This window comes from Hakea prostrata, chromosome 5, assembly GCF_041222555.1.
Source record: "Hakea prostrata isolate BN-2017 chromosome 5, UWA_Hpros_2, whole genome shotgun sequence".
Lineage (NCBI taxonomy): Eukaryota > Viridiplantae > Streptophyta > Magnoliopsida > Proteales > Proteaceae > Hakea > Hakea prostrata.
Window position 1 is genome coordinate 11,350,173 of NC_142604.1, and position 12,791 is coordinate 11,362,963.

The following is a 12,791-nucleotide window of genomic DNA, read 5'->3' on the forward strand; positions in this document are numbered from 1 at the left end:
TTTTTCAAAATTTTTCCCACCTAACCTTTATTTCGGCAAACATACGGAGTCAGAATCTGTTGAAAGTTGAAACGGTATTCTGGTTTTCCTTCCTCAACCAAACTGGTTATTATGTCATCGAAATCAATTACAAAAAATATTATATTGATTATGATTTTATGTGGTTTACGCATATATATTTTTCATGGGGTAATATCATTTTTTTTTTTTGGATATGAGGTTCATCCGGGCCAACTTGCGCGCACCACGATTTACATCCTCAAGGGAGCTTTTTTTATATTAATGCCGCCGAGTGAGTGCAAACCCAAGACCTCCCTTAGGGAAGTTGAATCTTTAACCGCTTTAACATACCACCTTGGCTCCATGGGGTAATATCATGAGTAGGGATCAGTTCTTCCAACCACAAATACAGTGGGGTCCACGGTAAAAAACACTTATCAAAAAAAAAAAAATTCAAAATTTTACTTGTGGGCCCCACTGTGTTTTTGTGGTTGAGAAGCCGCGGGGAGGTGATCCCGATTCCAATATCATACCTAGGGTTTCTTATACTCAATATAATTTGACTGCTAGTTCGAGTCATCAAGATCTTCTACACCTGCTTTTGTTATCGCTTTTGCACCGTTTCAGAAAATGTTTCAAGCATGCCACTAGCTCGAAATCAACCACACGAGTACTACCGAGGCATTAAATTTTGGTTATGAATCATTCAAGACCGACCGTGGTTTTTATTACACAATCCAAAAAGCCCTCTTTTCTTACTGTTTTAGGCTGATTTAAAGAGTTTTCTGGACTAGTTCATGTTACTTCCGATCTGAATCGAGAATCTGCAATGAACGATCCAGTCGCATTCCTGGTTTTAAAACCCTTGTTACTACTACTTTCTTTTCTTGGGTAATCAAGCTGTCTGGGACAGCTGATGCATACCCCAACCAATGCTCGGAGGAGGGGAACTTATATATTAGAAGAAGAGGGAGGCAAAGAGATCTGAACACCTGAAAACTCATGAGGAATTGATCTTCCCCAACTCAGCCAGCTCTTTGTGGTGGTTACTAGTTAGAAAAGCATAGGCTAAGCGGCTGTTTTAGTTTGTGGATCACAAAGATCTATCGTTTGGTACTTAAAATTTGGGTTAAGGCGAACTGGGGATATTGTAATCTAACTGGCCATAGATATGAGAATACTGAGAGATGAACTCTAGCAGGAAAGAGTCTCCACCTACCAGACATCAAACCATGCTGGATCTTTCCATCTCCCCATATCCAAGCTGTGTAGAGGTTATTCGTGAGGGCTTGGTTGCAACTTGCAACAGAGATATCATTCATTACCCTCATCAGTGAATACCATTGTCATCTGTCTCATCCCCACACTCTCTTAGGGCAAACCCAGTGCCAAAAGGCTCTGCACAAGCAAAGTCTAGGAGCGCATTTTAGTCGCCGTAACAAATTTTGCGGAGAGACTGTTACATCACCTTGACCACAAGCTACAACTGTGTCTCATCATCACCGCTAACCAGATAAGACTGACAACAGGGACATTGTGCTACAAAGAAGAAAGGGGTAGATGAAATCATGGGACTTTCCATCCCTTTAGAAAGTCTATAGCATTGGGTGGAGGGGGAAAAAGTCCGGCTATAATCTGTTTGACACTGACAACTCCCAAAATTTCATTAAAATTTTCATTGAAAAAAAGGTGTATTGTTTCACCTTTCCGAAGCAAACTTGATTCTGAAGACAACATCAACTGCATGATCAAAATGAGACAAAAAAGTTCCTGCTATTCAAGTATCTGACGAAAGAATTCTACGGCACAAATTTTGCATTAATAACTTACTCACACATTACAATTGTTGGGGAACAACTAATGAAGCCCCATTATGATAAAGGATGTACAGTTTCATAAGGGAATAAAGTTCACCAAATCATCCTGGTTGATTCCCACTGTTTGTAGAACAACCTTTTTCCTCGTGTCGTCCATCTTCACAAGCCCATGTGATCATCAACAAAAAGCTCAGTTTTCCACAGACATTCAGGTTTGTGATGGAGCCAGAAGCAGTTAGGGCTGTCTAGGATTAAAATCTTCTAGTATATTAGATCAAATGAGGTGCATAAGCACCTCCACCATGCCCTTGTTACTGCTCTCCCGCTGTCACGCATTAAAACTATCACCTTTGACTTACATCTTCCGAGAATTTCGTAAACCAGATGGGCTTGGTGCAACATTGCGTGAACTTATGCTAGCAGTTCTTAAAAGTCGACGGAACTCAGGCAAGCTTATCTTCCCATCTTTGTCAATGTCAGCCTCCTCAAGAAGTACATCAATGGAGCCCTTGAGTCCCGTGTGCTAAAAAAACAGAGGACTGACTTTTAATAAACAATTCATTGATTTCATTTTTTAGGATGCAGCACGTGCAAAATTGCAGATACTTCATATACAAATGCAAAATGCATCACCATGATCATCAGGGACAGAGACTGAAATGCAATATATATTAGACCTTTTGTAACTAATTAATGATGGGCCAGAGGGGAACACAAACCAAACAACAAACTCAGCAATATCCAAACTTAGGGCGGTTGGGTGAACGGCAAATTTGGGTACATTTATTCTGTAAGATACACAAATTTAGTGCTTTGCATATACCATTGAGGTTGTCAGACAAAACTGTTAGAAAAGGTGCTGAATAAAAGTATTTATTAAAAGAATGATCCCATCTTTTGGATCTTCCTTTTCGATTATTTACCCCCCCCCCAAAAAAAAAAACACGGACTGCGGCTTATTCTTTTAGGAAAAGAGGGGGAAAGAAGATGATGTGAATAATTTTTTGAGCTTCTGAGTTTGTGGATTCTGTTATCTTTAAGACATCAAATAGAATAAAACACAAATTAAAAAGATTGGTGAAGAGGATTGTTTGGGAAACGTATGATGAGGTGAAATGATCATCCTGCCTCATGAATGGAAGAAATCCAATCTGCATTGGCACCTATGTGTGCTCCCAGCATGGGAGGCCACACTCCCAGACAAAAAACTCTTACCCCAAAAAAATTATAACAATCTGTTTATGTTCATCTTAACTAAAATATGTAAACTGCTAGCATAACATAAATTTGTGCACATTTGATGTATGATAGGTACTTCCTCCAAATAACAATCTTAAAATTGAAAGTAAAAAGGAAACCCTAAAAGAAAAAGGAACAGATTAGTGAGTAGAATAACAGAAAAACACAAACCACATACAAATACACACAAACAATCGCACATTCTATGCTACTGAATTCAAGGTGTTTAGCCATTTCATATGAATATATCAAAAAAATTTATTTAGTTAAGAGGATCAAAAGTACTAATGAAAGAGGCATTGCAAATTGAGCATAAGCATTGTCTAGAAAGAAAGATAAGCTCTATGTGTGTGTGTGTGTGACAGAGAGTGTGTGTGTGTGTGTGTGAGAGAGAGAGAGAGAGAGAGAGAGAGAGAGAGAGAGAGAGATGATATTAGCACTCACCATTCTTAATTCCTCAGGTGTGATAAAGCCATTCCTGTCAATGTCAAATTTCTCGAAAGCAGCCTGAGAACGCTGCTGCCATTTCTCAGAATCATGTTCCTCCAATTGATGCACATGGAGAGTCGCAGCAACAAATTCTGAAAAATCTACAAGCCCATCTGTGTTGCTGTCGATCTGACTCATAGAAACAGGCACCAATAGTGATTAGCGCTTGGAGTGGAAAGTTTTCACATGCTAAAGAAGTAAAAATGCCAGACAAACAAGTTAAAAAATCTGAACAGTAGCCAGGTCAACAAGGCAAAGAAAGGAAAAGAAAGACTGGTAAAATGGGTCATTACAGTTTCAATTTATAACAAAATCATAATTGATAAAAAATTCTTCCGGGACAACATCCAGTTCAAAGATGGAAGTAGAAAGCAGCAAAACTGATGCTTTTGATCATTGATACATAAAAGCCACAATCTTGTCACAAAAATCGCTAAGCACAGTCACTCTAATTTGTTACTAAGAAAAGAACTAGAGGACGAACTTGATGGAATTACCCAGAAGAGGAAATATATATGGTACTGAGATCAAAATTCAAGGGAACAAGCATACCGCTTGAAGGATCTCCAGAACACGTGGCTCCTTCATTCTCCAGGGGAGATCTTTCGCAAGGGCCTGCATCAATACCAACCACAATTTGGGGGGGGGGGGGTAAATTGCAAGGGACTGAATTCAGACACAATATGAGCAGTGTTGTGTGCATGTGTTATGGACTTATAGAAAAGACCATATGACTATACCGCTATACAAATAAAAATTGTGTAAAATACTCAAAGAATTTTTGGAAAACAAACCTGTCTCATTTCTTCAAGGCTAATGGATCCATTTTTATCCACATCAATTGCATCAAACTGATCCCTGAGATCAGCTAGCTCCTCTTCATCAAGTGTGCTAGCCAATGCCTGTAAGATGCAGTGAAGGTAGATTATAACCCACAATAGCTATTAAAAATAGGTAGCAATGAAACCATTTTATACCTCTGACCAAAAAGGACAATAATCAGAACAAGAAATGCTTACCCTAAGAGCAAACTGCTTCAATCGGCTATATTTCACAAATTGCCGCATGTTGGACAGCACTGAAATGTCTACGGGGATCTCTGAGGCATCACCTCCTTCTCTAACCCATGGGTGCGCTGGAAAGATGGCACAGGAAGGACATAGGGTCAATGTTACAAAATGAAAGAGATCTATTAATAAAACAGCTTCAATGTGGAAGATGGAAGAAATAGTCAGTAAATTCTACATACTAAAAATCATTAGAGAAGATATTACAACAAAATGCATATAAGAATCTGCTAATGGCATTTAATTCTTGTAAAGAGGAAACTTATACATACACAAGGCTTGAGCAGCAGTATATCTAGCACGCGGATCCTTCACCAACAATTTCTTAATAAAATCTTTAGCACTGCTGCTTATGCTTGGCCATGGCTTCCGACGAAAATCGGGCTTGTTTCTTAAGACCTACAAAAATATTTAAAACATGAACTTCAGAAGCTTGAAAGTTACAAAATAGAATGGCAGGAGATCAAAAAGTTATCAGCACCAAAAGAACATAAAATCATGTTTCAATTCATATATCGTCACCCAATGAGAACAGACTGACCAATGGAGTCACAAATAAGGCTCCAGTCCCAGCTACTGAACAATATTTTCACCCGTTCTTTTTACTCTATTAGATTTTTAATTACATATGTCATGGAGTACTAAAAATGGAAGAAAAGGGTGGCAGGATTTCTGTGTCAACCACTTTGGTCTCTTTAGGGTTAGATATTATTTGAAGTCAAGTCATCACATTATGGTAACATGTCCATCCAGAGTAGGTTGTTAGAAAAGTCCAATCCCCAAGAAATATATTATTGATATAATTTTAAATGTACTAGGTCCAGTAACATGGGCGTTAGGGGCATGATTTTGGTCGTGGGTTAGTGTCTAAGCGCAACAACGTTTCCGAGCCATTAGCATTGGTTGTAGTGTTGGGCTATGCGGTAGAAGGTATGACATAAAGAAGAAAAACCAGAATTCCTACCCCCAGTCTGGACCTACAGAGGAAGAATTAAGCAGGTCCTTGAAAATATTCTACCATCATAAACATGTGAGGTTAGACCTGCATATCAGCATATAGATTCTGGAAGTACCAACAACAGGCTTGGAACATGTTAGTAAGACTGAAATTAATTACTCTTCAAAGTCAAGCAAGGATGCAGCTTGGGTGACTCAAACTCCAACAGTGACAATTTTTTTTCAAGAAAAGAAACCAAGGACAAACAAAAATGGAGGAACAAATGATGAACACGATAACCAAAAAAATTCATCCCAAAGAAAAAGCACACCGAACAAAAAGAAATCAGGAGGGCTCAATATTACAGGATGGTAATGACATAGTCAAACAGGGTATACCAAGTTCAAGCAATTAATGTTTATGTGAAAAATACAAATACCAGAAATAATGAACAGATTTAGTTTGGAAATTATCATACCTCCTTGAATATACCATCTTCAGTTTTATCCCAAAATGGGCGTCTTCCACAAAGCAAAATGTATGTAATCACACCAATACTCCATACATCAGATTCAGGCCCTGACTTGCGCTTTAGTACTTCTGGAGCAACATAATAAGCACTGCCAACAATATCTTGAAATTTTCTCCCTGCATTAGTTTAATAGCATGGACATAAGAGAAGGCTCTTTACAATCGTTTACTGAACAACTTCTTGATCTACAGAAAAAAAAGGGAAAATTATTGACTCAAATAAATGAGGAATTATCCTTTTTCTCACGGTTATAGATCATTTTGTGCAGAATTTTCAGCAGAATAAATGTGCAAATCTGAAATAGGAAACAAGAGAAAAATATTTGGCACCACTAATTAAGTATTTTGTTTATTAACTTGTAAAAACCATGTCACATTAAGAGGAGGGAGTGAATCTTAACATTTGTATACAAACAGAAATTTCAAATAGATGGCAAACAGACATATTACTCAATAACACAACAAATTTTTTTTTTTTGGGGGATAATATCAGGAAAATAATGGGAGATCTTTACTATCATAACCTATACTGACCTGGTTTTATGAAGTCAGAAAGACCAAAATCTGTAGCCTTCAGGGGTGAATCCTCTTTAGTTGACTTGAAAAGAAAATTCTGAAAGCCCAAAGAAGATATATAAAGAAACAGAAGTCTAGTCATGTTGCATGTTATTATGAAGCAGAAAAATAAATGTTAATGCACTCTAACTGTACCTCTGGTTTCATGTCACGATGTACCAAACCATGCAAATGACACTCAGCTGCCACTTTGAGCATCTGCCTTACAATAATTGCTGCATCTTTTTCGGTGTAACGACTATCTTTTCTGAAGAAAAAAATATATAAAATATAAAATTAGTAAGACCATCAGTAACTTCATTATCAGCTACGAGCTGCCACAAGAGCCCAAGGTAACAGAACTAAAAGCATTCTAAATAGATTGAAATACAAATGGAACTCTTGGCTCCTGCACAGCCAGCTAGGAAGGGGTTCCTTGTGCAGTCCAAATGTGGTTTAGGACCGGTCTAATTTGTGATGAAGTCAACCCCAAGATCCCTGGCTCATATATCAAATTTAGCACATGTGAGGTTTGCCAAATGGGTATATAGAGCTTTGAGAAATCCAGATCTTGAGAGAATGCGGAGTACCAGTAGGCATCCATGGATATACACAGGAATTCATGCCAATACACATGGGTTATTTGGCTATATTAGGCAGAAATATAAAGCATATTAATCTAGATGATTTCCTCCATATGGACAGAATTGCCACATCATCAGTCAATGTAGCACAATAAGAGAGGCCCGTGGAGGAAGCCCTTCCTATTTGGTCTGTACATAAATAATTTTGCCAAATGGAAATAGTTAACAGAAAATAGCTTGAAGAATATAGCTAAGAGATCATAATGGAATTCAAAAGAAACACCCAGAAAGTACAAAATAAAAACACAAACTAATAGACAATCAAGTCATACTTGGCCAATATTCTGTCCAGTAGTTCACCACCCTCGCATAACCTAACAAAAGATGAATGAAGAAACCATCATTTCAAAGAGGTAGCAGAATAACTCATAGTAGAGAGAGGGAGAGAGAGAGAAAGAGCATACTCCATAACTATGTAGACATAATTTTCGTCCTCAAATGCATTATAAAATTGAACTACATTCTCATGGCCTGTGAGGGCTTGCAAAATCTTGACCTCTCGCTTAACATCCTCAACAGCAATAGGAAGAATCATCTGCCAACAATGATAAGAACTGCCCTCAAGTTAACCAAAAAATAAGTTACATTCTACAATCAAGATCAAGAATTAGAGATTGGATACAAACTTCAGTGACCACTTAGCACCACCGGCAAAAGATATTGTCACAATTACTATCCTCAAGAATTGGAAGAGCAGATAACAGGGTAGGGAATTAAAATGCATTGTTGTGTATTCTTCAAATTCTAAACTGAAATTTGGCAGAAAAACTAACTACAAATTGTCAGCTCCCATTCATCTGTATTGTCAAACATGTCACTAGTGAGAAGCTAACCACATCAGTCTCCAGTTATAAGAAGCCAAAGTACAAACCATATGGAATTCTCCAGGATGGTCCAGATGAAGCAAATTTGAAGATAAGACTTTATACTGCTTAAAAAGCTACCTTCAAGACTCTCAAGTGACTATGAGAGGTCAGACCATTTCTTTGATCTCTTATGCACAGTTTTTTTCGAAGTTTTAAAAGAACAAGTAGCCAAAGGTCAACATAAGAAAAATTAAATTAGTAGTGTTGCAGAGTGCAGCTCCAGTCTGACATTTTACAACTGTACTGCAGAGCAATAACTGCTTTCCTGAAGTGCAAATGAGATGCATCAAGGTCCTCGTTTGCATAATTTCAATTTGATGTATAAAAATCTCGACCAACAGAATTTCCTTGAAGTTTTTTTATTTTCATCACATTAACAAGGCATCATTTAGGCACCTTTCCTTTCCCTCCAACACCTAGGCTTACCTGAATCCCATGACGACTATGATTTTCATTGGATGAGACTAAAGTAATAGCTTCTCTACACAACCTATATCTCCTTGGAATTTCTTGGCTGCCCAACTCTGACACCACCAGGAAATTGATTCCCAATATACAGCCCAGAAGTCACCAAAATAATCAATTAGGTCTCGCAGATCTTTGTGCCTTTTCACCAGTGATCCTTATTTTAAATTGGTCACTTTGTAGGCTAATCAAAGTAATTGTACGTTTGGAACCTCAATGGCCATTATAATTTTCCTCTTATTCATAACTACACCAAATCAGTCATCACTGATCTCTCCTTCAGTTTTCTTGCAATAAAAATGAAAAGTTACAGACACAAAGGAACAAGAATATTTAGAGCTCCATAAAGTCCAAGTCCCATGAACAAAACAGAGAGACCTCCAATAGTTAGCTGAGGCGACAACAATTAAAATTTGATGTTCAGTGTGAAAATCTAACTCAATAACTACTTAAGATGGAGATACCATGAAATCTCTCTGCTGGATCTCCCCCTTCCCTCAACACCTTTGACAGTGTTAAATAAATTAACACAATCTGCAGAAAGTTTAGAAGCTCGCTTTTCATACTACTACAAAAACTGGGTTCCCCATTTATGAGATTCTGAAACCTTAACCGTGATCTGAAATGTAAATGACAAGTAAAGCAGAAACCCCGAACACAGTGTTCAAGAGCCATAAGAAAGTGGAAATATGGCATCGGCAGATGAATCGATGGGTAAACCCCAAGCAAACAGTGAAGAAAACAAAAGTTCAGGGAACAGTAAGGTGGAGGAATCTATCTATAATTCTAAATCTTAATAAAGGCGAAGCTTTTGATTCTTTGGAATCAAACCCTGTTAAAATAAACAAAATCGAATCCATCGTCCCAAATAAAACCTGAATCGTAGAGGCAAAAAAGCCAAATGTGAAGAAAGAACAAAACGTTGATGTGAATGCCCCCAAAGCCAATTGCGGAAAAACTCAACACCCAGATTCTCATGGAAGCAAGAGCATCAACTCCCATCACCCAATACCCAGAAGAAGAAAAACCAAGAAGGAAAGAACCCAATTCAGAAAATACCTTACTCTTCTCGATCCTCTTCACGGCGACACGCTCGCCATTAGACTTATCTGTGGCAACAAAGGTATAACCAAACTGCCCATGACCCAACAACTTCCCGGTTGTATACTTCTTATCGAAATCCTTGGCGTACCCAAAATCCGTTCGCTTCCCACAAGGAATAACCCCATTAGGATGCCTTGATTGCCCTTTGCCCTTTTTTGGCGCTGCTGAAGAGGGTTTGGTGTTCTCCTTCTGATTGTTATCCTTTCTCTGGTGGTTGGTACTAGAATTTGCGCCATTGACCTTAGTCGTTGAAAAACAAAGACCCATGATTTGCAGAATAGCTTCCCCTCTTTGCAAATGAGAGAAGCATCAAATTGACATATAAAGGGTGCTGCAAATCATCGAGCCAGATGAGATAGGAAGGCTTAAAGCAAAGGGAAGGAAGAAGAGAAGAAAGAGAGGTGGTCAAAACAGGAGACTTTTTTTTAAGCGGCAGAGGTGAGAAAGGAAAGGACGAGGATGGTGATTGCTGGAGCTGCTCTCTCTGTATTGAATTTTGGACGTGGGCCGTGAAGGGGTGAAAACGAAAAAAAAAACACAACAACAAACAAAAAGAAGATACAACCAACGATTTACACACACATCGTTTTGATTTAGTTTCATTTGATTTGTTAATCTGTTTTGCATTTAATTTCTACAATGAGATTACGAGAGAGAAACACTTTCCAAGTTAGTGATTTTGCAATCTTGTATTTAGTTAATTGGTGGCCTTACTTAATGAAATTTTGTTGAGAAAAAAAATTCAAAACATAATTGTTGAAAAAAACAGAGAGACCTCAAAATTATGCTAAATTGACAATAATCGTCTAAATTAAGTTTGAAGTAGTACAAAAGATAATATTAAACTTCATTTTTTTTTCTTTTTCCACGAGTTTCTTTTCGAACTTTTTATTCATCATTTTATATCTTGATAAGAAAAAAATATATACATTATAAAATATAAAATAATAAATAAATTACTTATAAACTTCCTTTCCTAAATTTGCAATCAATTGTATTTACTATCTTTGAGAAAAAATCAATTACAAATGTCTTATTGCTGTTAAGAATTAGGTTAAGTGATGATATCACCCCTAAATAAAAATTCAAAAACTCAATTTTACCTTTGTTTGTTTAGATATTTTTTGTAATAGTAATTTTAACTCCAATACTAAATGACTAAAATGCCTTAGGGCCTGTTTGGTTACATGAATCCAGAGATTTGAAATCTCTGGATTCATGAATCTGAGAATTATACCCATTTGGTTATAAAAATCTCTAGATTCATGAAATTTAGAGATTCATTTTTTTACACTAAAAATATGAATATGTATATTTATGGGTAAGGGGTGAAATCCAAAGATTTCAAAAAAGCTATACATTTGCACATTCACAAAAATCACATCGATCAAATAGTTTTTTAGGATGAATCCACAAATTTTATTCGACAACCAAACATCTAATTTTATAAATTATAACTTGATAGATTTGAAATCTCCAGACTCATGTAACCAAACAGGCCCTTAAAAAATTACTAACAAAGTGGGTGATGGAATTTTCTCTTTATCCATCTCTTTTCTAAACCATGTCAAAAATCCCACCCTAGTGGAAACCATTGCCGTATAAATAAATTTTCGGTAGAATGGGGTTTGTGTATGATTTCTAGCAGAGTTAAGAAAAGAGATAAATAAAAAGAAATCCCTTCTCTCACAATTTTAGTAAAATTTTAGGGTATTTTAGTCATTTAATATTAAAATTAAAATTGCTATTATGACAAATGCATGAACAAACAAGGGTAAAATTGAACTTTTGAATTTTTATTTAGTGATGACATTACTACTTACAAGCAAGGGGGCATTTTGTAATTTTTTTATTTATTTATCAAGAATAGTAAATATAATTGATTGTAAATTCATAAATTATATATACAATTTGTCTTAAAATAACACAACTACGGATATGTTCATCATTTCTTCTAACCACCTAATGAGGAACTGATAGGAAAACGGATGATTAATATTTAATAATTTGACATGGCTTTGAATTCTCTGTGTTTTCCAATTATCTTGGGGTTTTTTTTTTAATTTTTTTTCATTTTATTATTTTGCCATCTGGTGATTTACATTTTCACCTGTTGGATTCTTCATTCCTTTACTAACTATTTGTTAAAATCTGCAAAGATGGGTTTACCAAAAAAAAAAAAAAATCTGCAAAGATGGGTTGGGTTAGTTACTTTTTTGTGGCACTTTTTTGGTTTTGTGCCCCTTTTTTGGTCAACATCAAACATTAGAAAAGAGGTTTGCCAGACCGGGCCACATGCTCAACCATGAATAAGGTGGGATATTCCACCAAACGAGAGAAAAAAAATTTCTTCTATTCAGACAGGCCAAATCCTCTTTATCCAGATTGATGGACGAAACAAATCAACTAGACCAACAAAGAAGAGCTAAGCCGAGACCAAACACGAAGGCAATCAGAGTTCACGAGGAGATATTCCTAAAGAAGGCAAGAGAGGCCATCTCTCACAGCAAGAAGTTCCATCAGAGCGTAAACATGGCATAGCAGCATAAAGTCCATTAGTGCGGATGGGCTTGCCTTTCTAGTGAAGACTCCCATGAACCATCAAAACTACACTCCAGGGGTTTGCAACAATGAGCTGCTCATGGAGATCTGGGACTTGAGGAATGTTCAAGAAGTTTGGATATCTGCCAATAAAGAGGAGAAGTGATCAAGTGTAATGAGGAAGCATCAATACCACGAAAAATAATTGCATTCTAGTATTCCAAATACACCAAATTAAAGCACTCAAATTGAACTCACCAATCCCCACACCTAAACTTGATAAACCATCCATTCATGAAAATGCACCTTTAAATTTTCTTTCGACAGGCCAAATCCTCTTTATCCATTGATGGACGAAACAAATATTCTCAAAAAGCCGAGCCCGTATTTATGATGGGCTTGCCCAGAATCCGGATCATCACTTTGTGCTCCACAAAATCGGAGGCCCACAGCTGAAAAATATTAAAAAAAAAAAAAAACTCCCATCACCCACCCCCGGGCCCCCGTATTTTTTGGGGTGGAAAAGCTGTTGGGGA

At 37.0% G+C, this 12,791-nt stretch overlaps 1 protein-coding gene across 1 annotated transcript; it reads right to left on the bottom strand.

The window, feature by feature from the left end:
- Window positions 1-1,615: 1,615 nt before the first annotated feature.
- Window positions 1,616-10,234, bottom strand: LOC149015108 (calcium-dependent protein kinase 28-like). Its single transcript, XM_089155318.1, has 12 exons — window positions 9,670-10,234; window positions 7,684-7,814; window positions 7,552-7,593; window positions 6,792-6,903; window positions 6,615-6,693; window positions 6,028-6,197; window positions 4,885-5,011; window positions 4,565-4,680; window positions 4,340-4,447; window positions 4,098-4,160; window positions 3,501-3,674; window positions 1,616-2,340 (listed from the first exon to the last, which is right to left on the bottom strand). Exons 1-12 carry the CDS (start codon window positions 9,979-9,981, stop codon window positions 2,173-2,175), a joined length of 1,602 nt encoding a protein of 533 aa, XP_089011444.1. The 5' UTR covers window positions 9,982-10,234; the 3' UTR covers window positions 1,616-2,172.
- Window positions 10,235-12,791: the final 2,557 nt, after the last annotated feature.

What these genes read in the sequence shown, in the direction of transcription:
- LOC149015108 (XM_089155318.1), bottom strand. Translation starts at nt 9,981, where the DNA reads ATGGGTCTTTGTTTTTCAACGACTAAGGTCAATGGCGCAAATTCTAGT. An exon ending in TGAAGCAGTTTGCTCTTAGG is followed by an intron (nt 4,448 to 4,564) that starts GTAAGCATTTCT and finishes TGCATCTTACAG; the next exon opens with GCATTGGCTAGCACACTTGA. An exon ending in CACCTGAGGAATTAAGAATG is followed by an intron (nt 2,341 to 3,500) that starts GTGAGTGCTAAT and finishes CTGTTTTTTTAG; the next exon opens with CACACGGGACTCAAGGGCTC.